The sequence below is a fragment of the Clarias gariepinus genome, chromosome 2 (assembly GCF_024256425.1).
Source record: "Clarias gariepinus isolate MV-2021 ecotype Netherlands chromosome 2, CGAR_prim_01v2, whole genome shotgun sequence".
Taxonomy (NCBI): domain Eukaryota; kingdom Metazoa; phylum Chordata; class Actinopteri; order Siluriformes; family Clariidae; genus Clarias; species Clarias gariepinus.
In genome coordinates, this window is record NC_071101.1 from 18,931,631 (window position 1) to 18,958,871 (window position 27,241).

The 27,241-nt window shown below is 37.2% G+C and overlaps 1 protein-coding gene across 1 annotated transcript; it reads right to left on the minus strand.

Annotated features, from left to right (window-relative positions):
• Positions 1-483: 483 nt before the first annotated feature.
• si:dkeyp-19e1.3 (USP6 N-terminal-like protein) lies at positions 484-26,201 on the minus strand. Its single transcript, XM_053477821.1, has 14 exons — positions 25,908-26,201; positions 13,016-13,088; positions 9,094-9,179; positions 8,847-8,886; positions 8,408-8,488; positions 8,198-8,305; positions 6,887-6,996; positions 5,832-5,880; positions 5,257-5,377; positions 4,937-5,031; positions 4,776-4,841; positions 3,404-3,503; positions 3,138-3,290; positions 484-2,560 (listed from the first exon to the last, which is right to left on the minus strand). Exons 2-14 carry the CDS (start codon positions 13,079-13,081, stop codon positions 1,434-1,436), a joined length of 2,202 nt encoding a protein of 733 aa, XP_053333796.1. The 5' UTR covers positions 13,082-13,088; positions 25,908-26,201; the 3' UTR covers positions 484-1,433.
• Between the last annotated feature and the right edge of the window lie 1,040 nt (positions 26,202-27,241).

Below are 27,241 nucleotides of genomic sequence, written 5' to 3' on the forward strand. Positions count from 1 at the left end.
AGTAAAGTTACAGCCCATGTTCCATGAAGTTACATATTCTAAACCCAAGTAAACTGTGATTGAATTATACCAAAGCACTCTGAACCAATGAAATTGCTTTTTCTATTTTACTTATTTTATACACATGTAGAATCTGTTTTTCTTACCGTGGTGTGTCTAAAGAAAGGCTACTTGTGTTTAAAGTGAACAGGTGTAGGGTAACTATTTATTTTTTGAAATTCTGAAGAAGACTGCACTGCACTTTTGTAAGAGTTGAAGTGTCTCTTTGTGTGTTGATGTGATGCATTGCAAAAGACAGCTGTTCATCTTTAGAAGGAAATCATGTGACAACGCTAAATGCACACTCCTAACAATGATTAGAATCAATGTGATATAAATGTGTAATAAATGCTCTAAGTGGAAGATGTCTCAGGATTACTTTTACACCAAAAACTAAATACTTTGGTTTGCTGTGATGAATGAATAACACCAGAGAAACACAAATACTGAACAATCTTAAATATTTCTTGTAATAATAAAAAAACTCATGCAAACAATTGTATATACAGAAAGACCAATTGCTCGACATTATGCACATATCAAAAAGATGTACAGTAACTGATTCCAGGATTGAGAAGTTAAAGAAAGTGTTTGAGATTGGTGATTTTAAAGTGATACTGTGACTACTCTACTCGACTGTGCTTAAAAGAAAAAAATATTCCCTGAAGACAATCCTAAGTCTGCCACAAGATGGCACTACTGAACATTCATGTGTAAATCCTGACCATAAGCATGACAACACATCACCTTCAAAGCTCTTTTCTCACAATGGCCACTTATATTTTACAGTAAAGTATGTGTTTTATATTTTACGTTGTTTTTTTTTTTTTTCATGAAACAAAGAACACAAAACAACCACTGTACATACATACTCAAAATGTTTCAAAGAACCCTTAGATTTGTAAGCTATTAATGAAGTGTGCGCTACAGATTATGCTAAAAGTATTACTGTGTAAGGTTACTGTACACAAGAAATAAATGGCACCCTTGTAATAATTTAGTTTTTTTCCCTCGCATTGTAAACAAATCAGGAGTTTAAATACTGACAACTGACTTACTATTGGTAAAAAATAGGAACAATGCGTGACAAAAAGCAAGAGAAGCTAAGAATATAACTGCTGCTCCTTAAACACGCGCACACACACACACACACACACAGACACACACAGAAATGTGCACAGACAGACATGAATTAAGTGCACAAACATGCACATACTGTATGCTACATTAGAAATCCCTAAACACAAAATGAGTTACAATTTCTCAAACACCAAAAGGTGACAAAAAAAGGGCTTGTCCTAACTGTCAGACACACAACTCAATGTCATTTGTTCTCTTTTTATTGCAATGCCACAAAAAAAAAAAAAAATGTGCACAGTTTCCTGTGAGGAACACTAGAGGAAGGTCACTGGCTTTGGCGGTTGGCGATTTGGGACACGCATCCGGTTCAAGTCAGCACACACCGCTGTGGGTCCAGAGGAAAGTCCTGCAGGTTTTATTGGTAGTCTGGGAGACGGCAGTTGATTCCTGCAAGCGTTATTGTGGTTCTGCGCAGCTTGGACAGGTTTGCAAGACAACCGAGGAGAAGAAGCGGTGGACGACTGGCCCACAAGCTCGGGAGGGGGTTCAAGGAAAGTGCAGTTTGAAGTCACACAGCCTTGAGCACTAAGGTATTCCGTGGCGAGCTTTAGCGGTGAAGCCGGTTCCGATACGGGAATGTAAAAAAAGCTAGGCGGAGTAGGCCAGGGCTGAGAAGTAAAGCTGCCGTTCTCCTGATTTGCCCTGGTTTCTGGAATCTTTTCTCCAGACTGCTCTTCTTCTTCAGACAGATTGTCATAATGGGACTGTTCTGAGGGCCGCCGAGCACCCGGGGACCCTGGGATGTAAAAATTGACCGGGAACTTGCCGAACTGTCGCTGTGCTCTGTAGGACGACGGTGATGTAGACAGATCTTCCTGGATGAGGTCCAGTTGCATTGGCACTAATGGGAGCGAATCCCCCGAAGGTGAAAGCTCAACCCCAGACTCTGTCTCAAGCTCGAGGCAGGGTGGGGGAGGTGGAGGCAGTTCAGGGAGATTTAGGGATTCTACACTGTATGCATCAGTCTCAGAGGGCAGGTATGGAGGAGGCCATTCACATGAATCTGCCTTGGAAATGGCATCTCGGTTGTCCGGCGAAAGGGAATTACAAGTAGAAGAGGAACGCAGCCTCTCCTCTACAGGACTAATCTCCGAACTTCCAGTCTCAAGCTGTGAACACGAGGTTTGGCGTTTAGGGGACTCTACCTCGGTGAACATGAATACTGGTTTGACTGGAGGAACGGGAGGCTTGACTGGAGGAACGGGAGGCTTAACTGGAGGAATGGGAGGCTTGACTGGAAGAACGGGAGATGGCTGATTCAGTTTGGTGATGGTATTTTTGTCAGGATTAGCATTATTAGCTGGCTCAACAGGGGTTATAGGGGTTAGCACAATTGGACGTTCTACACCCAGAGGCTTCTTTGGTAATTCATCACCTTTAGCTGTAAAAATACAAAAACCAAAAAGACTTAGCTCAAAATAGTGCTCATCGAACTTTTTCAAAAAATTTTTGGTGAACACAAAAGGTGTAGCAGGTCAAGATGACTGGACTTAAAAGCATACTTAATAATTCTAAATCTATATTCAAATTCCAAGGAACACTCCCTAGCAAATGACTTTTGGCTGGCTAAACTAAGGACACATGCATGCTGGAACAAAACCTGTAATCTCGATTCTGTATATCTTAGTAAAGTTAGAAAATGAGGATTTTAAATTCTGACTTTCTACTACCAGCGTAAGCATTATGCAACATTTCTGACAGAATTAGTGTCCTGATTGGTTGGAAATTTCTGGTCTGTAGACTGAGCAAGTATCTTAATGGCATCAGACAAATTCCTCTAGGTTTAATCGATTCTTTAATGAGTTTATCATTACAAATTCTAAAACTAAAAAAATGGAGAAACATCTTCAAGATCATAGCACATGACCAGTTGCCTGACTTGCTACTAAAAACCCTTTGACAGCACTACATTCTTAAAAGAAAATAAAGAAAGCACAAACGCAGATACGGATACATACATTCAGGAGGAAGATCCAGCTTCATTTTTCGTAGCTCAGACAGGGAACTCTGCAGCTGCTCTATAACGACATCATCGTTCATATGGAAGGAGGACGAGATGCTCTCCTGCAGAAACTCTCGCAGGTCCTCCAAAGGCATCTTCAACAGACGCTCTGAGAAGGTGCGAGAACATTTCACTACTTATTCGAAATATACTAGCGCATCAGCTTAAACCGGCCAAAGCCTTCGAAATAATCACATTTACATCTCTATAAATGATGCTTACTTTTGTGGATTTTAAGAGCTGTGTAAGCCATGGCAGTCAAAATCCTTTCTCCTTCAAGTATGTAAATGTCCCAGAGACGCAGCGTCAACGTGAATGGTGTCTATTTGGAGGAAAAACAAACAAACAAAAAAAACATCAAATTATAGACAGCCTCAAATACACAGCATACCAACATCTTCCACAAAGTTATGTTTTAAACAGAATATTGAAATTAAAGTCAATTCTGGGTCAGTACTTTGAGTTTGCGCTTCTATAAACAAAAGTGTACGAGGAATAACAAGACAGTTACCTAAAAACAATTAATATGAGGTTGAGTCAAAAATCATTCATACTCTGGTTATATTAAACCTTCTGTTGGCTGTTTTTATGTTCAAAGCTACTGTCGTCCCACAGTCCCTGCTGTGCAGGTGTGAACGTGTTACATCGATCCAACTGCAGTGCGAGCAAAAATGGATGGCCCACTTGTGATTTGCATGAAAAATGAGTAGCAGCATGCAGTGATTCACTTTTTTTGTGGTGTGAGGGTGCTGAAATAACTTGAAGAGAATAAACAGGAGTGTTTGGATATCTGCAAACTAAATTAACACCGTACCCTAAGGTAAAAGTTTCTTAAAGAGAATCATTACTGGTGACGAGACGTGGATTTCTCGCTACGAGCCTGAGAGTAAACGGCAGAAGATGGAACGAAAACCTCCTCAATCGCAGACTAAGTTCAAAAGTCAGCCATCATCTGGAGAACTGATGCTTACATTTTATTGGAATTCTCAAGGACCGGTACTGGAACATTATAAGGAAAAACGTTCAAGAATCAACAGTGCTCGTTACAGTGAGATGCTTAGTGAAGAGCTGAAGCGTAAACTTCAGATTAAACAAAGAGGTTGCTATACTAGGGTGCTATGATCTCGCATGACGATACACGACCGCGCATTTCTTCTTCACAACTCTTAACTTCATTTTAAGATGTTAATGCATCCTCCCTATAGTCCCGATCTCACTCCATTGAGCTTTTACTTGTTCGGTCGCCTGAAAGCAGCCCTACGAGGATGAAGATTCAAAACGAAGGAGAAGTGAAAGCATCGGTGCATTTGTGGCTGGCAATAAGGAAATACAAACGCTTGTAGTTGGACAAAGTGTACTGAAAAGTGGACAATTTTTAACTCAGCCTCGTATTTGGGGTTTATTTCATTTGTTACCAGGATTAATATTAATTGGGTTTTCAAATTTAGTGAATCCAAATACAACTTCAATGTACCAGTGATGTTTCAACAAACAGCACCCGTAATGTGAGAATATATTAATTTTTAGAAATGAACAGTGAGACATGTTGTATACTTGAAAACTAAAGAACCTCACAAAGTAGAAAACTCCTCACCCTGTCTATAAAACACTGCAGGAACCATTTGGTTGTGTATATGCCAGTAGTCATCTGTTCTTTGTCCTAAACAAAAGAGAGTCAGGAAAAATAAGTCTGTAACGATAAGAAATCATACAGTGTCAAGTTACACTTTAACTAAATATATTACAAAATCTTACCAAGTGCTTCTTAAGCTTTGGAAGGAGTTTAGCCAGGATCTGGTCATGATGAGCCTGGAAGCGTTGCAGTTTAGGGAAGCCAGGGATAAAGAATCCTTGGAGGAATCAGACAGATAACATTATAAACACTGAATCATTCCATAAAATAAATAAATAAATAAATAAAGAATAAAAAAAAAACACACACACACTCTGGAAATTGAAGCATTAAACCAGTACACATTACAATATACTGCATTCTGTTGAAGAATTTATTTGATTACACACTCATTGTAAACATAAATAACAGACTGCACACAGCATATATAAGGCCATCGCACCATGCATAGCATGCTTCTGATTGGTGAGAAGCTGAGACAGCGCCCAGAATGCATCCTCTTCATGCATGTACATCAGGAGAATAGCTGCGATCTGGCTCATGCCCTGGCAGTAGCTCACCTCCTACACAAAAAAAAAAAAAAAAAAAAAAAAACGTAGAAAACCCCAACCAGTCAGTTATCACAACAGATGTAATTACATAATACATGACTTCATAGAATCTAACTAAAATATCTCTTCTATAATCTCTTCTAAAATATTTGTAATTTATGGCCAATTTATGGACATTAAGATAACAATCAAATTTGATCAGTGTCCAGCTTTGATTTTTTTTGTGGTATCTCTCACATTGACCAGTAACATCAGTCCTTGGCCTTAACAGTCATGCCAATATTAAACATTTACATTACTGTTATTAGGCATTAATTATAAATAGCAGCCAAATTACGGTAGACAGACCTAATACCTGAACTCATTCAGATCACCAGAACTACACCGTTATCTAATTCCATCAGGGTCACGTGAGCTGAAAGCAAATGGGTGTGGTAATTTCCTGCATCAGAGATCCGACACTCACCGTGTTGTACACAGAGTATGCTGCCAGCACATTAAATAGGTCTTGCTGTCTGTTAAAAGAGAAGTGAGGGTCAGTTTAAAGATCTGCTAAATCTAAACAATGCACGATTACATACACATGATAAGAAAAAATGATGTAAAACACAGTATTAAACAAAAGTAATGATCTTTCTGTTGAATAAGACTGACAGGGAAACAGGAAACAGATGCATCAAAGAACTGCGTACAAGGTCGTGCCTGTATGTGCAGAGGTGTTAATAGGAGGGAGGGCAGGTGGAGATGTTTATTGCTGAGGTGAAGCAACAGTGATGCAGTCTCAATGCACTTCCTCTACTGTGTGCAGTCCAACTTAACCACACAAAAGTGTGAAACCACATAATGTCCTGCTATCTTGTTAGTGAAGATCCACAAAACAGTTTATCCCGTAACGTCATAAAATGATGTCACATCATAATTCCACTCTCTTATTACACCATCCAGATGCATCACCATGTCCTTTCTGAAAGAATCCCTGTTTTGATCTCTTAATTTGAACTAGATTTTTTTAAACCTCATTGAGGATATAATTTTACCCTAAAGTGTAGACTTTTATTGTTTAGGATAAAAACATCACATTTATTCTGGGCCTTGTGTGGTGGGCTGTTACTTCCTGTAACACTTGCTCACTTACAGGAAACTGAACTTTTAAAAACTGAGAGGAAGTGGCTCTAGTTTTGGTTACATCTTTACAAAGTCCGAACTGTTTATTTCACAACCACCTGTACACAAGAAACCATGGAAATAAAACACAAAACCACCAAAAGAACGCACAAGAAATTAGGAAATTGAGGGAATACGGACATTGCTGAGGGTTTTTTATGTTGAAAAGGTTATAATGAAGTGCAAAGCCACTGAAAGTTCCAGGCTTTCAGTATGACAGAGAGAAAAACCAGACCACTCAAGCATTTGATCTTTTTTTAATGGCTGACTGAATGACTGACATCAATAATGACGAGCTACATCCTGAAACAGGCGTGAATTTAGATGGGTGTTTTTAGATTTTAGTACAAGACTTACTTGACTCCGAACCTCTCCATAAACATTACATGATTCCTAAAAGTCCTGTTGACGTCCAGGTCTATCTGCTTAATTTCTGTCGAGAAGTTTCTGGCTTGTTCCTTCATTTTCTGCAAGAAGAGAGAAGAAATAAATATTAATACATTTTTTAATTTATTTATAAGAACACACTAAGCTTATCAAAGATGTAGCGTGAATATTGGTAAAGTGGGCCAAAGCTGTGAATCTTCACTTTTACATCTTTTTTTTTTTTTTAGCTTCTTTAAACATTGCAAAAGAGATTTTAATTCTTTTATAAAAGTGTCTTATGAAGTGACCAAAAAAACATGTCCCACTAATGTAACCCTGTATAGACAAAAAGTAATAAATACATCTGAGTCGTGCACACATGGGGTATGAGTATTAAAGATAAATATCAAAGTAAAAAAATATTTAGTGTGGAGACTGTAGAAAATAAATTTGTCTTTTTGTTTGTGGTTGAGGAGACACCTTTCCTAAAAATCTATAAGGATTTTCCTTAAGATAAAAAAAAAAAAAAAAAACAACAACACAAAAATCAAATCATTAATCCTGTTGCAAAACCAAAACAGAAAATGTTACTGATTCTAATTGTGAAATTATTAGTTTTTCGGCTTTGAAGGTGTGAGGCCACAGTGCTAACCACTATGCCACTGTGACGCCCAATAATAAAACTGGAATTCTCTAAACATTATCTAGCTGTGTTAACTGGGTGTTAGCCCTTATACTGTACTTAAATATAAAAATGTTAGTGATCCAATTCAGCGATACCCAACCCATACTCAAGAGTGACTATGGCTTTGTCATGGGCAAACATGTAAAGGAAAGAAAATGATGTGTCAGACAAGGGTTGTTCCAGTGTGAGGTTTAAGCGTGATATTGAACATGACTCACAGATCATACACTCCTAATTCATCTGTGCTGCTTAGCTGCTGGTCTTCTGTAGCTAGTTAGCTGGATAATAAATTGTCTCTATTAGAAACTCACTCACACCACCTACTTACTTCACAATTAATAAGAACCCCATGATGTGTGGTGTAAAAATAGTAAGAATCTGTCACCTAGATTAAGTGACTGTGGAGGTGGAAGTTTTTGCAAGTTTAAGAAACTTAAAAACATTAAGGTCTATTTTTAATCAACCAGTTGGGACAGAATGTAACTGCCTATTATCCCAGGGAAGAAAAAGGTTGTCTGTTTGTCTGGCCAAACAGATCTCCTCTCCTTCCTGTACTTATGCTATAACAGGGCAAGGCAAAGGAAAGCACTAACACGCATCCTGCCTGAGTCTCTTACCTCATATTTCCCTTGATTTTGCTGCTTCACCTTCTCCAGTTCCAGCAGGAGAGCCCAGGCCTCACCACGCAGCTGCAGGGGAATCCCCTTATACACGCGCTTTATCAGCTGCATTTGACACACACACACACACATATATACTTAGACTGGGATAATTGGATTGGGATATATGGTCTGTGCCCACAATAACTAGAACACCACAGTGCTCACCTTTTCATTGTTATGGTATCTGTTCCAGTTTTTTGTCATCTTAAGCCATTTTCCCACCCTTTCCATCTCCTGAATTTTATGCTGTGGGCAGAACATTATGTAAAAAATTAAATGAATGAAAAGAAACCTGGATAATAAACACTAACATGAAACATATATGTCCAACAAAATTAAGTTCACATGGGTGACCAACTAGAGAAAAAGCCAACGTAGAGTTTTAAGAAACTCTTGGGCATGAAGAAATCTTCCTGTCCAGTGTGACGAGGGAACCAGGGCAAAAAAGTTTAATCACTAATAGAAGGTGATCAGTCTGAATAATTTCCATTAATCGGCAGTGGCCTCCCCTGTAAGGGAACAAATGGGACCTGGACCATTTTCCCTTTAATTGCTCACCCATCTGAATCTATGTACAGCAAGTGCTTATGTGTCTTGGTCTGACCTTCTCCTCCTCTGCACTCGGTGTAGGTAACTCCTTCTCACTGTACAGATAAAACCAATGATAAAATGAGCCACAAACCACACGCATCAGTATAAACCAAAATCTAGGAGAGGATTTTGAAGTTTACTGTTGCAAAATCCAACAAAAGTGTTTTAGGTGACATAGGCAGTCCATGGCAGACCAGGGATTAACGCCTTATGGCCAACTTATCGGGCTGCAGGACTGCAAAGAACACCAAATGACTTACTGCAGAAAGCCGAAGCGGTCCATGATCTTGTAGACATTGTAGTTGGCATCCTCCCAAGGGTTGATGTGAACATCCTCCGTTCTGCCCTGCAACCATTTAAATAAAGCTTTCAGGGGGAGTCAGCGAGAGCAAAGAACAGGCAGAATGTCCACAAAGAAAAACAGTATGTACTAGAACACCGGGGAAATAAGGAGGGGCATGTTATTACACACGGAAATAATCACTTTGTTTTTACTGTGGACAATGTAGGACAATTCATGAATATTGCCCTAATTGTGTAGGATGACAAAAACAATAATACAATACAGTTTGAATGAGTCTTTTACTGGTTATGTAGCAAAATACAAACCCCTAAAATAAAAGGTTTGGCTATATTCCAAAACCAAGGTACTTTACTGTAAATCTTTACATTTTCAAATTTAGATTAAAAAAAATACTCATTTTAAATCACCTTTTACAAGTAAAAAAAAATAAAATAAAATTATGTATCCAACGGATGCATGACAAACACTTTACAACCTTAGATAGAAACCAGATGGGCTTGTCTAAAAACTAAATTGACAAAATACAGACATAATATCAACGCTTCCTTGTGTACATTGTCGCTGCTTGCTGGTCTTTAGTCACTTGGCCAAGCAAGCAACTCTAATCTTTTATAAAATCTTATAGCTAATTTTGCACCCTTGGCTGTCCATATGTGCGGCCCTGCTCTACAGTTTCTCACACGCACCAGCAGTGAGAGAGGCTGAGAGAAACTTGTGTGGTTACTGCACTATGAACGGCACATATACACATTCTGCTAACTTACACTTTTCACAACTTATCAAATTCATCATCACTATAACTATTGCCCAGCCTCTCGGTCTACCTCTTGACTTTAAGTCACATGGGACGTGCAAAAAAAAAAAAAACACACGAAGATCATGTCTTGCCCAGATCTTTGTGTCAAAGGCAACTTTCTATTCAAGTGCACGAAGTGAATGTTACCGTTACTAATCTATAAACAAGCTTTTAAAAAGGCTGCATGATTGATCCTATTTTAATTTTTTGTTTTTTAGGACTAAAAACAATAAACAGGAAATAATAGTGATGCTTAAACTGCACAACCAGGGCAGTGCATACAAGCCTTTGGCATTTGGCATAATTGTATTGTAGCAAGCTTTGAAAACAATAAACAAATAAAGTAGAAAAAGGACCCATTTATTAAATTTACACTAAACCTGATGTTGCAGCCCATTTACTTAAGGATCAGAGTTTGTAAAAGAATACTACAAGCTAGTCAGTCATCATTTTCTTACTATATGCTATAAGAAAACTTTAGTGGTTTAGTGGTTTCTAAAATACTCAAACCAACTTGTCTGACACCAACAAAATGCATAGCACTGTCAAAGTCATCAGTCAGAGATCACCACTCTGCTGTTTTATACGTGACCTGTAGCTGCAAGAATTTTGTAAATAGTCCCGACAGAAAGTTCTCAGACGCTTTCACGTTTTCCACATTTTGTTGTTTTACACTCATCTTAAAATGGATTTAAATCCCTTTTTTCCCCCTCATCACTCTACACTGAAAGTAAAACCAGTTGCCTGGAGTGTTTAGTTAATATATTCAGAATAAAATAATTAAATAACATTCCAGTTACATACTTTATATATTCAGACCCTTTATGATGATGGTTTCACCTGAGCTCTGGTGCGTCCTACTCCTACCAGTTAACCTTGAGATGCTTCTACAACTTGCATGAAGTTCACCTGTGCCTATTTATCTGAGAATTATCTGTCAAGACACAATTGACAAGGGAAGGATACAAGAGACTTTCTGCTGTATTAAAGGTGCCAAGGAGCACAGCAGCCTTCATTAATCTCAAATCATGGAAGAGCCTTACAGAAGGACAATCATTCCTGCAGCACTCCCCCAATCAGGCCTATATGGTACAGTGCAGAAGCCATTCATCAGTTTGCCAAAACGCACTTGAAGGAACCTCAGACTATGAGAAACAATCATTTGGTCTGATGATGCAAAGATTGAACTATTTGGAATCAGGAAATCAGGAACTGCACATCACCGTGTTAAAAACCTACAGTCAGACTGAGACTGGGAGACCGGGCTGTATAGAGAGAAAAATAGATGGAAAAAGTAAACAGCTATCCTTAGTGAAAAACTTCTCCAGTGTTCTTAGTATCTCAGGCTGGATTGACAATTAAAATTTCAACAAGACAACGACACACAGCATACCGCCAAGAAAACACAGCATTGGCTTCACAACAGCTCTGTGAAAGTCCTGCAGTGACCCAGCCAGAGTCCGGACCTGAACCCTATAGAGAATCTCTGAAAAGACCTGAAAATGGCTTTGAACAGACCATCCCCATGCAATCTGGTTGATCATGAAAAATTCTCCTAAGAAGAATAGAAGAAACTTCCAAAAGAAATTTATGGCAAGCTTGTAGTATCATTTAAAAGTAGACCTTGATTGTAGACATACAAGTAGAACTTGATTGTCAGTGCTGTCGAGAGTGCTTTAGACAACTGATGCGTCTGAATACTTATGTAAATGGGATATGTCAGTCTTTATTGTAATTTTTACTGATTAGCCATAATATTAACACTGAATATTAAGTGTCATTCAAGGCTCACCTATGCCCTACAACAGGGGTCGGCAACCGTAAACACTCAAAGAGCCATTTGGAGCCGTTTCCCACAAAAAAGACGACACTAGAAGCCACAAAACTTTTTGACCTTTTGACATCTAAAATGAAGCATAAACAAAAAGTGTATTATAATGCTATTTAAATTAAAAAAAACTATTTTATTTTGTCAACACTATTTTATGTGTTGCATTTATAAAATAAATGAACTGCAACAGAAAAATAAAAATTTTATTTCTACATGCTACAACCATTTTAAATGGAAAAAAAAAAGACAGTGGGTTAAAGGTTATTTTCAGATAAAATACTCAATGCCAAAAAAACTAAAATGCCATCTGCGGGTGTTGGGGATGTCACACATTGGCGGTTGTGACACATATTTTGAGCCACAATAAATTAAACCTCTTTTATTTTAATTATGTTACAAGATCACCAAAATCTTCAAATTTAGAATTACATAAAAAATTTAAAAAAAAACAGAACTTAAAATTAAATTTAAATGGAATGGAACCCATGGAATCCACCTGACAAAAAAGTCTAATCCATAAAGGCCCCACCCTGCAACACAAAGCTCAAAGCATCCTTTCCAATGTCCTGGTGCACTACACCACAGCACACCCCCAGAGGTCATGGAGTGGAGTCATACCCCGATGGGCCAGTGCTTCCCAAGTGACATGCAGGGAACCAACACAACATTGTGTTGTAAACTGCGTTGTAATGTTATGGCAGTTTTGTGTATGAGCAAGAGGTTATGTTTTTTGCCTGCAAGATGATAAAAATGTATACTTTAATAACATTGTGTAACTGTCATCTTCCCTTGTTGGCTCTCACACTGTCATTGCAATATTCAATAGCTTCTGTGCAGCGTTCGCGACAATGCCAGTGACACCCCGAAACCACTGAACCACATGTATTTAACAACAGCTCTGAGGAAGATTATATCCCCATTTCTAGCCAACATATCTGCAAGTGTGTACATGTAAAAATTACACCACAACTAAAACAGCAGTTTCTAAATATCTAACAACAAAGCAAGAAAATGGTGACAGAGGTCAAAGCTGCTTTATTACAAGCTCTGAGTTTAGAATAGCCATTCTGTGACCATCACACAACTTCAGTGGGTGCCTGTTAATATACAAGCCTGAGCGGCTAACTACAGCAGTGTTAAACTGGGGCTTAAATAAAATCCTTTCTCTATAGAAAGGTCCAGATGCCACAGGTTTATAAAGACTACCCTCTATCCTGGTTAGAAATAAATCACTTCGTAATGATATCCAACCTTGTCATATTTTGTGATGATCTCAGCTCGTTCTTCAGCTATTAACGTGTCAATGTCCTTCTTCATCTCAAATCTAGAAAAGAAACCAAAAAGAAGATTCAAGGTTATTTATTTATCCATGAACAAGGATATATATATATATATATAAAAACAAACTGGTTTGGGCAATACGATTATAGAATATAAAATTGTGATTAATTATGCCACAATGCCTGTTTCTTACTTTTCTAAGGTGATACAATAACATTATTATTATTATTTTTTTTTACTTATTAATTTAAGCTACCACATTATTCTGGACACATTAAAAGAATCAGTTCATCCTTGTTACAGTTCTGAAGTTTGACACTACTATTTCTCCAGCAATTTGTTAGAAAACATACAGTATATACAAGGCTTTGGACATTTTTGTCATATCTTATATCTTTAATTTAGGTTATGTTTTCAACCTGAACCCATTTTGCATGATCATAATTATCAGAAGACTTAAAAAAAAAAATTTTTTAATCACAACATGGCAATTCACATCCCTATGAAAGGAAGTGTGCTGTGCAGCCTTATCAGACAGCGCTTATTAAAAGAACATACTAATCATAAACACCAGACTAATTTGTAAGCGTTTCAAGCATCACATCAAACATGACAAACATTTCTATTATATATCTAGTATATCTAGTTAAAATGAACTTAACTATTATTTATTGGATTGTCCGGAGCTCTGCTATCTACTGTACACATTATTCACCTGCTCTGTAATACAGGCCACTTCACTCCTGGTCCTAAAACGGACCCTCCTGGTCCACTGAACCCTGCACAATCTCACAATCAAATTCCCAAACAGACATTCTAAGCATGCTACACATACCTGAAAGCTCAGTCAGCACCATTTATAAAAAGCAAAACTCTTCAACCATTGGCCAGGTTTCACATATAACACTGTGTATGTGTCTCAAAAGCTAACCACTAAAATATAAAAATATGTGAAAAATATCTGAAACATCCCTAAAGAAAGCTAAGGGTAGGTAATATGACAAAAAAATCTATTCGGCACAATCAGCATCATAATGTATTCCTTTGCTAAATTACCACCAGCAAATCTGTAGCGTTGCATTTTAAATATCCTTAGTTAGGTGTTTGATACTTTTCTTTAAGAAATTAATTATCAAATACACCAAATAGATAAATATTATATACAAATGTTATTCTAAAGATTTGACTAAAAGAATTCAGGGTAAATCATAAGAGCCTTTCCATTCAGTTTGTAACCATAAAAAAGGCATACAGATACCAACAATGGGGGGAAAAAAGTTCACAATTATCACAATAAGAAGATTAAATAATCATACTGCCCAGCTCTATAACTAACCCTCTAAACAGCTTCCACCTTCATGTATGTGACTCATGCAAGCTTATTTTAGTTAATCAGCATAAAGTTCTCCCTAAAATGTACCTAGTAGGAAATAATTTAAAAAAAAAAGAGTAAAAAGCTATAAAGCAGGCAGTGGCAGAAATAATACATTCATTTAGGATGCATTTTAATTTAGAAGCAGCTAAAACATTATTGACAGGTGCTGCTTATCAGCATGAGACACAGATGCTGGTTTAACAATGGAAAACTGAAAGAAATATGCAAGCTATTCAGTTCTGGAAGTACAGCCTGCAACTATAAGTTTCTTTGTAGCACTGTACAATCATTATACTTGAGTTTTTGTTTACTGCAAATTTTAATTGAATCTATTTAAATAAAAATAAAAAAACTTTTCAACATATATAGTCTCTTTCTCCCCCCCACACACACACAAAAACAGTACCATTTGCAGAACCAATTAAGCACCATGGTGAAACTGGCTCTCAGGAGAAGTTCATTTAGAACCTCACGAATCACCAATTAACATCACCTTAGATTAGACTGGAATATATTTATGTATATATAAAGTATATACATACACTTTTTAATCTACAAGCAAGAGTGGCTCCTTACAGACCATCAAGCATTTACAGGGTTATTCACTCGAAAGAGCCCCAGATTATTCTGCAACAACTCTCGATAGAACGAAGCAATCTGAATGAAAAAACATACAGCACAACTGGCCTTAGTATATAGAGCTTTGAACATCGGAGTCGGAACGATAAGATAGGCGCCAGACAGCCATCGAGCCGTTAAATGCCGTACGCCTTCAATCAATCACTCAACTTCTCATCAGATGGTGGTGTACAGTAATGACAAGCGCATCTTTAGAGTGTAAACCTATTGGGACACCAGTTGGTTTAAGTGATGTCAGAGTGAATTTAGGAAGAAATCTGGTGCCGGACGTACCCTCAAAGAGTGTCATACATAGGGTAATATGGAAACTGGAAACGACGCGATCATGGAGCGCCGTGTCCGGTAGAAAACAGAGATCTCTTCCAGCAGCGCATATAATGCCTTTGATCACACATAGGTACTGTATGTAGCATATATTTTGCCTATTACAGAATATTCCAGGCCTCTTTCGAGTTTAGAGAATCTAAAAAGAAGCTAAACTTCAGATACACTAAATGACAAATCCAGTAGCACACAGCAAATGAAATTCCTGAAGGGAACCTGTTTGAGGATTTCGCAACCCGATGTCCACACAGCAGAGCACTCTGTGCAGAGCACTTTAGATGGTAAAGTAATTAAGAATAGTTTTAGCGCTCAGGTCGTATAAGCACACATAAATCCTCTGCGCTTGGGTGGCCAACACTATGACAAAAACAGGCATGGAGCCTCCTTCTGTATCATCACCTGTTGACTCAAAACACATGTCTACTGCATAAAACAACTTTCTTTCCAGACTCACAGCTGTAACTCCTTATTTGGATTCTCACTATTCTGTCATATTTGAGTTATGGGGGCGAGTGAGAGTAATAAAGTGTACAAACAGAAATCTATAAAACATGCCACCGATCCTTCCATACACATATCTAGATTTACATATTTGGAAAAACAATAAGTCTGCATATTCCTCGACTGCAAAAAGATTTACCAATGTCCTAGGTAGATTGATTGCTAAATAATTACACTTTCATTATAGGCAGACATGAAACTGCAGTCTGTAATGAACTTAAATGTGACATGAAAATACATTAAACCCAAATACAGTAAAATATAATTTTGGATATTTCACCTAAAACAGATACAATACATTCATTTTCCAAAATGAAAACTATTTGCAAAGTAGAAAAGGAAAAAAAAAAAAGGTACTACTACTAAGTTTTTTGAGTTTATCATAATATTGATATCATGACTATTATTTGGGGACAATACATTTTATTATGGATATAAATATATTATATGTATTGCCTTAGCTTTTTCAAACATTTGTTTTTAAGAACATTTACAAACTTTGAAATGTTCTGTGCTTTGTTGAATTTTTTTAAGCTTGATGCTTAATACTTGACCTCTTTTTTTCATGATTCTTTATTCAAACCAACATTATGTAATCTTTAAACCTATAAATTTTCAGCAATTTTTTTTTTAAATGCAGCTTCAATGTTTTTGTGGCACCCCTAAAATGTGTGTTACTGTATATTATTTATTAAATAAAAATATCTTATTTATAATTTAATAAAACTTTGTTTAATGCCCTGATGTAGAAATGAGAAACGATTCCATTTTTCTCTTTTGATTTACAAAAAACAGCATTTCTAATTATTTTTGGTGGAAAAGATTTTGCGGCAACCATAATAAATACTGAACTTATATATATGCTTGTATAATGTATTCTAAATCGACATTCATTGGTAGATTTTTATTTGCCGTAAACAAATTTAAAATAGAAACATGCAGGCAATCTGCAAAATGATCCTCTGAATATACTTTATAATACCTCTGCTAATGTTAAGAGTATTGTAATGTTCATTGTGTCCTCATGTTGGCCAGTCCTGCTAGGTTTCGATATATCTTTTTTATCTATACAGTGGAACCTCAGATTGCTAATAATCCGGTTTGCGAGCGTTCTGCAAAATGAGCTAATTTTTTTAAATGGTTATATTCTCTCTCGCGCTGTGGAATTGTCCTTAATGCTTGGTCTCAGTGCGTCACTCATATAGTCAACATCTGTATATATATATATATATATATATATATATATATACATACGTGTGTGTATATACATAGGACGACTTACACACACCAGTTTACCTAATAGAGACTCACCCACATGCTTGTGTGGTAAACTGGCGTGTGTGTGTGAGAAAGTCGTCCTAGACAGCAATCGCCTCTAAAATCGCCCCCCCTTGTCTGCAAGCTAGTGGGTGTGTTTGTGTGCCTGTGTCAATGTGTGTGCACGCACGCTTGGTTGAGTGAGAGTCACTATCGGTAAACTGGTGTGTGCGTCACACTGGTATGTGAAACTGGGCCTATACAGCAGCTCCCTTCCCACCTTCCTCCTCTCCGGTCCCAATCATTACAGCCATAATTCTTTTCAAAGGTAAAGTGCAGGTAAATTATTTTTATTTTTACTTTATATTATTTAATATTTTTTTCATATAAATATTTTTGGGTTGTGGAATGAATCATTGGAATTTCCTTTATTTCTTATGGGGGAATTTGCTTTGATATACATGTGTTGTGATATACAAGCACACTTCCGGAACGAATTATGCTTGCAATCCAAGGTTCCACTTTATTTACTTTTAGTCTAAAAGATTAGGCAATCAAAAATGCCAGACCAAATTTCCTAGACCACAGCGTTTCCCGAAACATCTAACTAAAGCAAATTTAACACCTGCTTAGATCATTAGTGGTTGAATGCAGCGTGGTTAGACATGTGGCATTTCATCTGCTGTCCATGTGACAAGAACGTGAAATGGTGAACCTGAGCAGGATGTATGTGGGCTAGTGTACATAGTAGTGGGACGTAGTATGTGTATCAGAGCTTTATTTCTTTAATTCATTTTTCCTTAATTATTCCCAATCTGGGCAAAGTATGAAACTTAAAACAAAATCATATACAGGAAGAATGAATGGAAAAACGGGATTAGATCTGTGTTTAGGTATGACTTATTCAGACATGCAAACAACACTAAGATAGAGAAGCAGATGACTAAATAAAAAAAAATAAAAATAAAAAAATTGGGGGAAAAATTAAGATTGAATATAAGTCTTGAATCCGACAGCTGTCTTAATGGAATGGATTTAATCATCCACTTTCATCATGGTTTTGGGTGCTGGTGTTTTAGGTTAAAACACAACTTATGTTTTCTCTTTCTGACTTGTATAATGCGGTAAGACCTCTTACCAAACACTTCAGCACTCTAACACCAGTACCTCTTAGAGTCTGTACTTCATCAGAATACACAGATGTAGTACAGAAAAATTGTGTCTGTATTTTACCAGAGTAAATAAATACTCTGGTAAAGATGAAGCACAGACATAATCTTTCACTCATGTTCAAGCCCAAAAGTCTAAGCTCTTAAATATATGAAAAATATGAATGTAAAAGTGCGCAAAAACATTCATATGCACTCAAATCACACTAATCCAAGGTAATGATCATAAATGTGTTATCAACCCGGTTTCAACTTCTGCTATTACTGAACAGCTTTAGTCCTAATTGTTCCAGTGTGGGCACGATAAACCCTAGCTGAACACTAATATCTAGCAGATGACTCTCTTAATATACTCAAAAAGTGTATTAACAATCACGAAAAATCTAACATAAGCAGTGAAAGAGGAACTGGAATGAAGTTCAGGCACTTAAAAAGCTGACTTAAATTCAGTAAAAAACAAACTGTCTGTGTTACCTCTAGTCTCTGGTGGTGTGAAGTTTTGCATGGTACTGAGAGAGATGTAGCTTTTGTCCTACATGGGTAAGTGAAATGCATTTTAAACACAAGTCTTTTTAATTTTTTTTTTAATTGAGGCTTAATGCCACTTTTGAAAGCATTTACATGTTTGTATGACCCAATCTTACAGTTTTACTACTTTAAAGCATCTGACCTTCCTTCGCTGTGCTATTCTTGGCCCTTTCTACTCATTTAGGAGTGTGCCAGCTACAATGGGCCATTGTCTGTGGTGCAGCACAACATCCTCTGAGGAGCCAACAAACTATTGGGTCAATTCTAGCAGAGCAGCACAAATCAGGATGTACATGCTAGTATAACTGACTGACTGAAGAAAAAAAATAAAAGACAAAATTACACACACATACACAAAACAAACATTGAATGGGAAGGCATACACAAATGTTTGACTGGTCCTATTTATACAGCATTATGCAAGGTATAGGCAGGTATAAAGAAATGCAGTAAACCAAGAATGCTTTTAAAAATAAATATTTTAATTGTTTTTCAATTTATAAAATGCAAAGTGAGCGCACGGAAGAAATACCCCAGTCAAATTAATATTTGATGTGCATACCCTTTTGCTTTAAACCAACATCAATTCTAGAACTTGCACAAAGTCAGGGATTTTGTAGGATCTGAGTAAGGTGTAAGATTAACCAGTTTTACCAATCAGGTGCTAATTATTACCTATATTATATTTAGGTTAAATTAAATTAAAGATATGTAGAAGGTATATAACTGAGTGAGGAACAACTAAACTCTAGTGGGCAGTGGTGGCTCAGTTGGTTAAGGCTGTGGGTTACTGATCGGAAGGTCGGGGGTTCGAGCCCCAGCATCGCCACGTTGCCACTGTTGAGCCCTTGAGCAAGACCCTTCACCCTATCTGCTCCAGGGGCGCTGTAAGCTGGCTGACCCTGCGCTCTGACCCCAGTTTCCTAATTGGGATACGCGAAGAAGACATTTCACTGTGCTGTAAATGTGACAAATAATTGAACATTCTTTTTCTTCTTCTTCTAACAGGAGGTTGTAGAAAACAGTTTCATGTCACAGGTCATACACCATGGCAAGATTGAGCACAGCAATAGTATACAAGGTAGTTATCCTGAAACACAAAAAGATAAGCAAAAAGGGGTTCTGCCAAAGAGACTTTACATCATGCTTACTTCCCTCTGACATTTAAAGATATCCAGCAGTGGCATTATCAAAAACCTGGCAGAAACAAATAGGATGCAAAAAAATAGCAGAAGGTGCTCTGGACCGAGGAGTCAAAAGTTAAATTACATATTTGGCTGCAGCTGGAATCAGGGTGCTTGCCAAACGGCTGGAGAGTGGTACAATCATAAGTGTCTGAAAGCAACAGTGAAGCATAGTGGATGGGCTGCATATCTGCAAAGAAAGGTTCTGGTCAGGATTAATGGTATCTCCAAATGCTGAGAAAGACAGGCAGATACTTATACATCATGCAATAGTATCAGGGAGGCTTTTGATTGGACCCAAAGTTATTTTGCAGTAGGACAAAAAAAAAAAACCAAAAAATACAGCCGATGTCATTAAAAACCCTGTTCAGCGTAGAGAAGAACAAGGAGTCATGGAAGTGATGGTTTGGCCCCCACAGCCCTGATCTCCACATTATAGTGTGTGTATGGCATTACATGAAGGGATGGATGAATTTGAGGTAGCCTACATCCACAGGAGATCTCTGCCTAGTCCTTCATGATGTTCGGAACAACCTACCTACCATGTTCCTTTAAAAAACAGCATGCAAATGTACCTAGAAGAACTTTGGCATTGTGATTTTTTGAGACAGCTCGGTGGCGTAGTGGTTAGCACTGTCGCCTTGCACATCCAGTATCTGGGTTCAATTCCCACCTCGCATCTGTGTGCATGGGTTATGCATGTTCTCCCCTATGCTTGGGTTTCATTTGGGTACTTCAGTTTCCTTCCACAGTCCAAAAACATGCAGATTAGGCTAGTTGGAGCATTGCGAGTCTATATGTGTGTGTCCTGCAACGGATTGGCAGCCCATACAGGGTGTACCACGCCTCGTGGCCCAAGTCTCCTGGGATATGCTCCAGACCCGCCCCCGCGAACCTGTCTACATGATAAACTGGTATAGACGATGTGTGAGTAAGTGTGATTTTTATTTTGATTCAACAACACTTTGATTTGCCTCTAGCAGCTATATTTTTACACGTTTTGACATATTAATAACTACCATAATGAATTAATATACTGTACATTTAAATGCTTTGTAACTGTTTGTTCTGATGCTTTTTAAAAAAAGATTTTTATGTACCATACAAAGAAGCCTATAAGCTCCAGTAGTTTCCATCAACTCCAAAAGATCTAAACGTGTACCTTATGGCTGTTGCATTTTTAAAGACTATGCCAGCACATTAAATGCATTTGTGTCCGCCGATGGTCTGAAAATATGCAAAAGACAGCCAGATGTGAAACAGGACTCGCACTACCTCCCATGCCATAAACAACAGCTTGGAATTAAAAAGGAAACACTGCAGCATTACACAAAGTTTCAGATCCGTTATGGATTTCCCCTTGACTGATATTTAACTTCTATGTGTAACCCTTAAAATCGCAATGCCTTACTCATAAACTCAGACTGTGTTATGACATAAACAAACAAAAATGCTAATTTCCCCTTATTAGGATACAAAACATTACACGAAGTGCTAGAGTAGATTTATTATTAAATGTCTCACACTTCCCTCGAATAGGAAAAAAAAAACCCTGCTGGGGGCCTTCCTAATTTCACAATCATAGGATGTAATAGCATAAAAATTTTCATACTTTTAAACTTTCATAACAAAGTCACAAGTGGGCTCATGTGTTTTCCCACAGGCTAAAATTTTACATCACATCCAACGGCTTACTAATAAATACTTTTATGGCCAGATTGGGACATTCCCAATAAGAGTCTAATAATTAAATTAAGTACGTTCATTAGTAATGTAATGTACAAGCGGAGGTCAAGTCAGACTTTTGATTGTGCAGATTAACAAAACACAGTTATGAGAGTAAAAACTACCATTATTTCGTTATATATAACCCCTGCTACACTAATGCATTTACTCAGGGCAATGAAGCAATGATAGGCCTCCCTGCTACACATCTAAAACGCTGGCCTTCCAGGAATTCTCTTAATGGCCTAAATGTGGACATTCTGTCTCCAGTGTAACTGTGATGCCTGTAAAAAAAAAAAACTCAATATAGTTCATAGTTTATAGTTATAGTTCAATATAGTTCAAAGGCGACATTGAGTTTGCATGTTCTCTTAGTACTTGGTGGGTTTCCTTCGGGTACAGTACTCCGATTTCCTCCCACAGTCCAAAGACATGCAGATTAGGCTAACTGCAGTTCCAAAATTGCCTGTAGTGCGTGAATGAGTGTGTGTACGTTTGTTTGTTCTGTGATGGATTGGCACCCTGTCCAGGGTGTACCCTACCTCATGCCCTAAGTCTCCTGGAATAGGCTCCAGGTGGCCCGCGACACTGAATACCGGATTAAGCGATAAAGTCAATGAGTGAGTGAGTGAGTGAGTGAGTGAGTGTGTTTTGTAGTTCAACAAAGAAAAAGTATGAAGTAGTATACACTTTTTGATTTCTCTGTAACATGAAAAACATCTTTTTGTGACTCTTTAAAATATACAGCAGATGCTGGGGAGAAAATGACTGCTTATGACAGAAGTGATAATAGGAACTGGGTTAATAGGAAGAAATCACTACAACTACAGGTTTTGTTGTTATAGAAATAAAATCAACGTCTGCATCACTCCACCCTGGCATAAATTATGTTTTCATGGCAGCCCAAATATTAGTAATAGAAAGGAATGACCCACTAAAATGTGGAATTCATATAAAATTCATATGAACTAAACACTTTGATCATCTAAAGTTTCATGAAAACCACAAGGCTGACCTGTGTCTAGCTGTGGTTAATGGCTCTCCAAAAATAACAGAGGAAGCTAGAGACATCAACATTTTACAATGTAATCATGTTTTAATCATTTATCAATGTAATCGAAAAAAAAAAGGAAAAAAGTATGGTTTCCTCAGTAAATGCTCAACAGGGACACGTCAGGAATCGGTTCATCTTTGTGCATTTACTGACACGTACTGTATTGCGATTGCAACTACAATGTTTAACTATTAAATGTACTATTTATTATTTAGACCGATTTTTATAGACTAAAAACAAATGATGCACTAAAAGTATGGCAGCCGCATGAAGGCAACCTGGCCTTTCCGGTCTCATGTGGTTTATTGATTTCTGAAATCCCTCTTTCGCAAGATGGCCATCATGACTTTTGTTAAGTAACATGTGACAAAAAATAATCTTCGATTTTGTTCCTCTTTGATGTTTTATTAATCGACACAATGCCTGCAAGTGCTTCAAATTAATTATTTATATTAATAGTCAACTTTACTTTACTTTCATAGAGACTCATGTCTCACAATTTCTCATGCCTGAAGAACCCTAATAACACTAAGATGGGCAACACCTTATTCCGCTGAAGAGGCCACTTGTCTCTAAAAAGATTAATTATTCATTACACTTTTAAGGGAAGCATTCAAAGGAATTGTTAACACAACCAACTACCATGAGAACTATTTTTAATAGAGGCGATAGAGATCAGTTTACTTTTCTGTCAATGGTAAACACACATTACACTGCAGATGCAGTTGCAAAAAGGTTTGAATGAAAAATAATGCGGTATTCTGTTACCTGTTGTTGTAAGAATAATACAATTAATATTATATATAAATGTTTATTCTTGTAAAACTGCATAGTGATAATGTCTATGTTTAAAGCACATAATGTCTATGTTTAAAGTTTAAACAAAACTTAGTTGAACTGAAAGTTTCACTTAATTTTAACCAGACAAATTGACGGCATTTTCAAATCACACTTCATGTGCAAAGATTTAAGACTAATTAACTGTTTCAGTAGGATCGTTCTTGTACACATTTTTCCACTGTCCTATTTAAAGGGGAAACAAATCTTTCCAGTGCCCTTGATCCCTTACAACCTCTGTTTTTTACACCTTATAAGCCTAGAAAACATTGCCACCGGTTTAATGTGCTGTCTGATTCAGGCCTTTCTGCAAATGACACATCGTGTGAGACTCTGACTCATAACACACTCATCCAAGTTAGGGTTAAGGGTAACAAAAGCATTCACATGGCCATCCTGGTTCTACTGTACCGATGTACATCCTCTTAGCTGTAATTCCTTGGTCAGAAGTTTCTCCACATTTTTAGACAAACTGAGCAGACATATGCTGCATACCAGTGATGAGAACATGTTTATATTGGTGCGTCATCACTCGTGCATTGCTGTTTCTCAGTCAGACAGTCAGTCAGAACAAAATGAGATGCTTCAGGCTAAAGCTTGGTGCAGTCCTGAAGCTGTGTTAAAATTCTCTCTTGCTTCCAAAACAAAGAAGTAAAACACCTAGAGGTAAATGAGAATGCTGCTTGGCCTGCCAAGTAACAAAATGTCCTCTATATCATTCACATTTATTCATCTAAACTTTTGTTATGTGAATTTTACAACACACACACACACACAATTCACTTGTTTATCCTCATTAATTGCTTTATCTTTATCAGGGTCATGATGAGTATATACATGAACAGTCAAACAACCTATCGCCATGCTTTTTGGAAGGCGGAAGCCAACCTGAAAGAAACCCATAGAGACACAAAACTTAACAATTAAACTAGGAATGCACTGATCCCACAATTTCCTATATCAATAGCAACGCTATATTAATTTAATACTGATATCCTATGATTAACGCAGCTGTCTAAAGACTGATGGCAAACATCAGGTATGATGGAGGTATGCTTTAAGACAAGTCATGTCCTGCAAGATTATTTAGCAATCTTATAGCAAAAAAAAAAAACAAGAAACAAAAAAAACATTGGTAAATCAGATAAGAAATCACATTTACAACATTTGGCAGATTTTATATGGAGTGACTTATATTTACATTTACAACTGAGCATCTGCAGGAAGCCCAGCAGTGGCAGTATAACAGGACTGGGATTTCACCTTCTGATCAATAGTTCAACACCTTAAACACTGACCTACAACTGTTAAGTGACCTACAGCTAACCATGTAGCCAACAGCATTACATCAGTTCACCCTGAAAGCAAAGTTGCCTTAGGTAATCAATTACGTCAGAAAAACAGGCTTGAAATTTCATTTCTCTAAATTTTTCCTGATCCACGTTATGCCATATAAACAAATATCTTTCTTCTACTAGTAGTATATTACTATAAATATAAACAACAATCTTGAGAAAACAAAATACTTCCTACACACTAAAGTCAAAGCCCTGTGCTGATTTGTTTCTGCGATCAAAGTTTTGGCCTCTAAATAGGAAGTTGACATCTTCCACACCCCTGTACTGAGCTGAAGGAAGCAGGCCTGTGACCACACTGCATCCTGTTTAGCTGCACTATGGACATTACAGTGGGTGAACACACTCACACACTGGGTGCTTTAATGGGATTTCTGCTGGAATATTGGATTAGGGGATGTCATACCAGAAGTTATACCAGAGCTAAACTATTGCAGTACAGGCTGGTGTCTCAATAAACGTTCAATGTCAAACAGCTGTTTGGGCTGATGTTTTTTCTCTGAAGAGTTGTAATTGTGAAAGAGAAAAACAAAAAGGTACACAAAGAAATTCATTAAAACAAACAAACAAACAAAAACAAACCAGACTGTTTGGGAGTTTCCAGCATCTTGAAAAAGGAATGTAACAATGTTATCTGTTTAAGTTTTCAAAGTAACTATTCTCTTTAAACTAGTATAAACAACATCAAAAACTTCAAAGGATACTAGATGAGTAATTGTCATTTAATACGTCCGGAAATGGTGTTAACTCTAATAGAGGGAACTTTACAGTCACCACATCTCGTGTGTGTGTGTGTGTCTGTGTGTGTTGAAGATAACTTCTCGGCCATCACTATCACGCTGTTCTAACACACATTTCTAACACGCTGGAAAATAAAGGCGTGTAAGGATATTTATATATACATAAACACTTACCGTTTATGATAGATCTTCTGCACTCCAAATGCATTTACACAAATAATCTTTTTTCATAGTTTCTTAACTCACAGCCCCGACACACATCCATTCTAACTTTGCTCCATGTGAAACAACTCAAAGCCCACACGAGTCAGGGCGATGACTCGCAACGGAGTCGGTTCCTTACAAACGACTCTTCAGCGCGAGCCGAGTAAACCGAGCAAAATTAATCCAAACGGTTGTTTCCCCTTTGCTACTGGATCACAATATACCGGTTTTATTTTGCGTTAAGGATGTGTGCGTCTCCATATATTACTGAAAATGTCCACCAAAACAAGTATACAAGAAGTTGAGGGAGTCCAAAAAATAAAAATCCCGCCTCTCCTCACTAGGATTGGCCAGTTCGTACTCGTAAGGCTGCTTATTGGACAGAGAGCTTGGTGAGGAAATGCTTCTAACCAATCATTTCGCGGGGGTGTTTTTTTTTTTTTTTTTATCACTCTGACAACAGGTAGGGAAAAAATTAAGGAAATTTGTGCCAATAAAATAAAATGTGTATATGAATACTCCTGAAAGATAAGGTATGAAAACGGTAAAAAAAATTAAATAAAAATACCTCCGTGCATTGGGGAATAAGAAAATAAGTCAAAACAAGGTAACTGATATTAAAATGCTGTTCTTATATACGTTGGCCCTTACTGATAAAACGTCACAGGATTAAGCGCCCCCTGGTGGCTATTATGCAACATAATCCAGTTATTGCATTTAATCCATGTTTATCAGTGTTGGGTTTATAATATGAAAGCATATTGGCATCACAATAATTTAAATTATCATTTGAAAAGCACATTTTCTAATTTAATCAGTGCTAAATAATTTGTTTTGAAATTTTGATACTACCAAATGTATTAGGCCTACTTATTTATATGACACAGTACCCCTCATGATTATTGTACCTTGTACATCATTATACAATAACTCGCTTATTTATTACTATCGCCTTGACTGGTGCGTGCATGCGTGTGTGTGTGTGTGTGTGTGTGTGTGTGTGTTTTGTAGATATTTACTTCAATTCTTAAAATTGAAATATTAGTTTGCACTGTAGTTTGCTGCGCTTATAATCTTAAATTATAATAAAATATTTTACTTTAAAAAGCAATATCTTTGAATTTAGGTGCACTGAATTTTAATTTTAAAACTAATTATTTATCTGTGATTACATTTCAAAATGTGTTTTTCAAAGACTTGTTATAATTTAAGTTATTATGATGCCAATATGCACACACACACACACACGCATATTGGCATCCAGTATGTATTAAAATTTATGTGCTTTTATGCACAAACCGTGG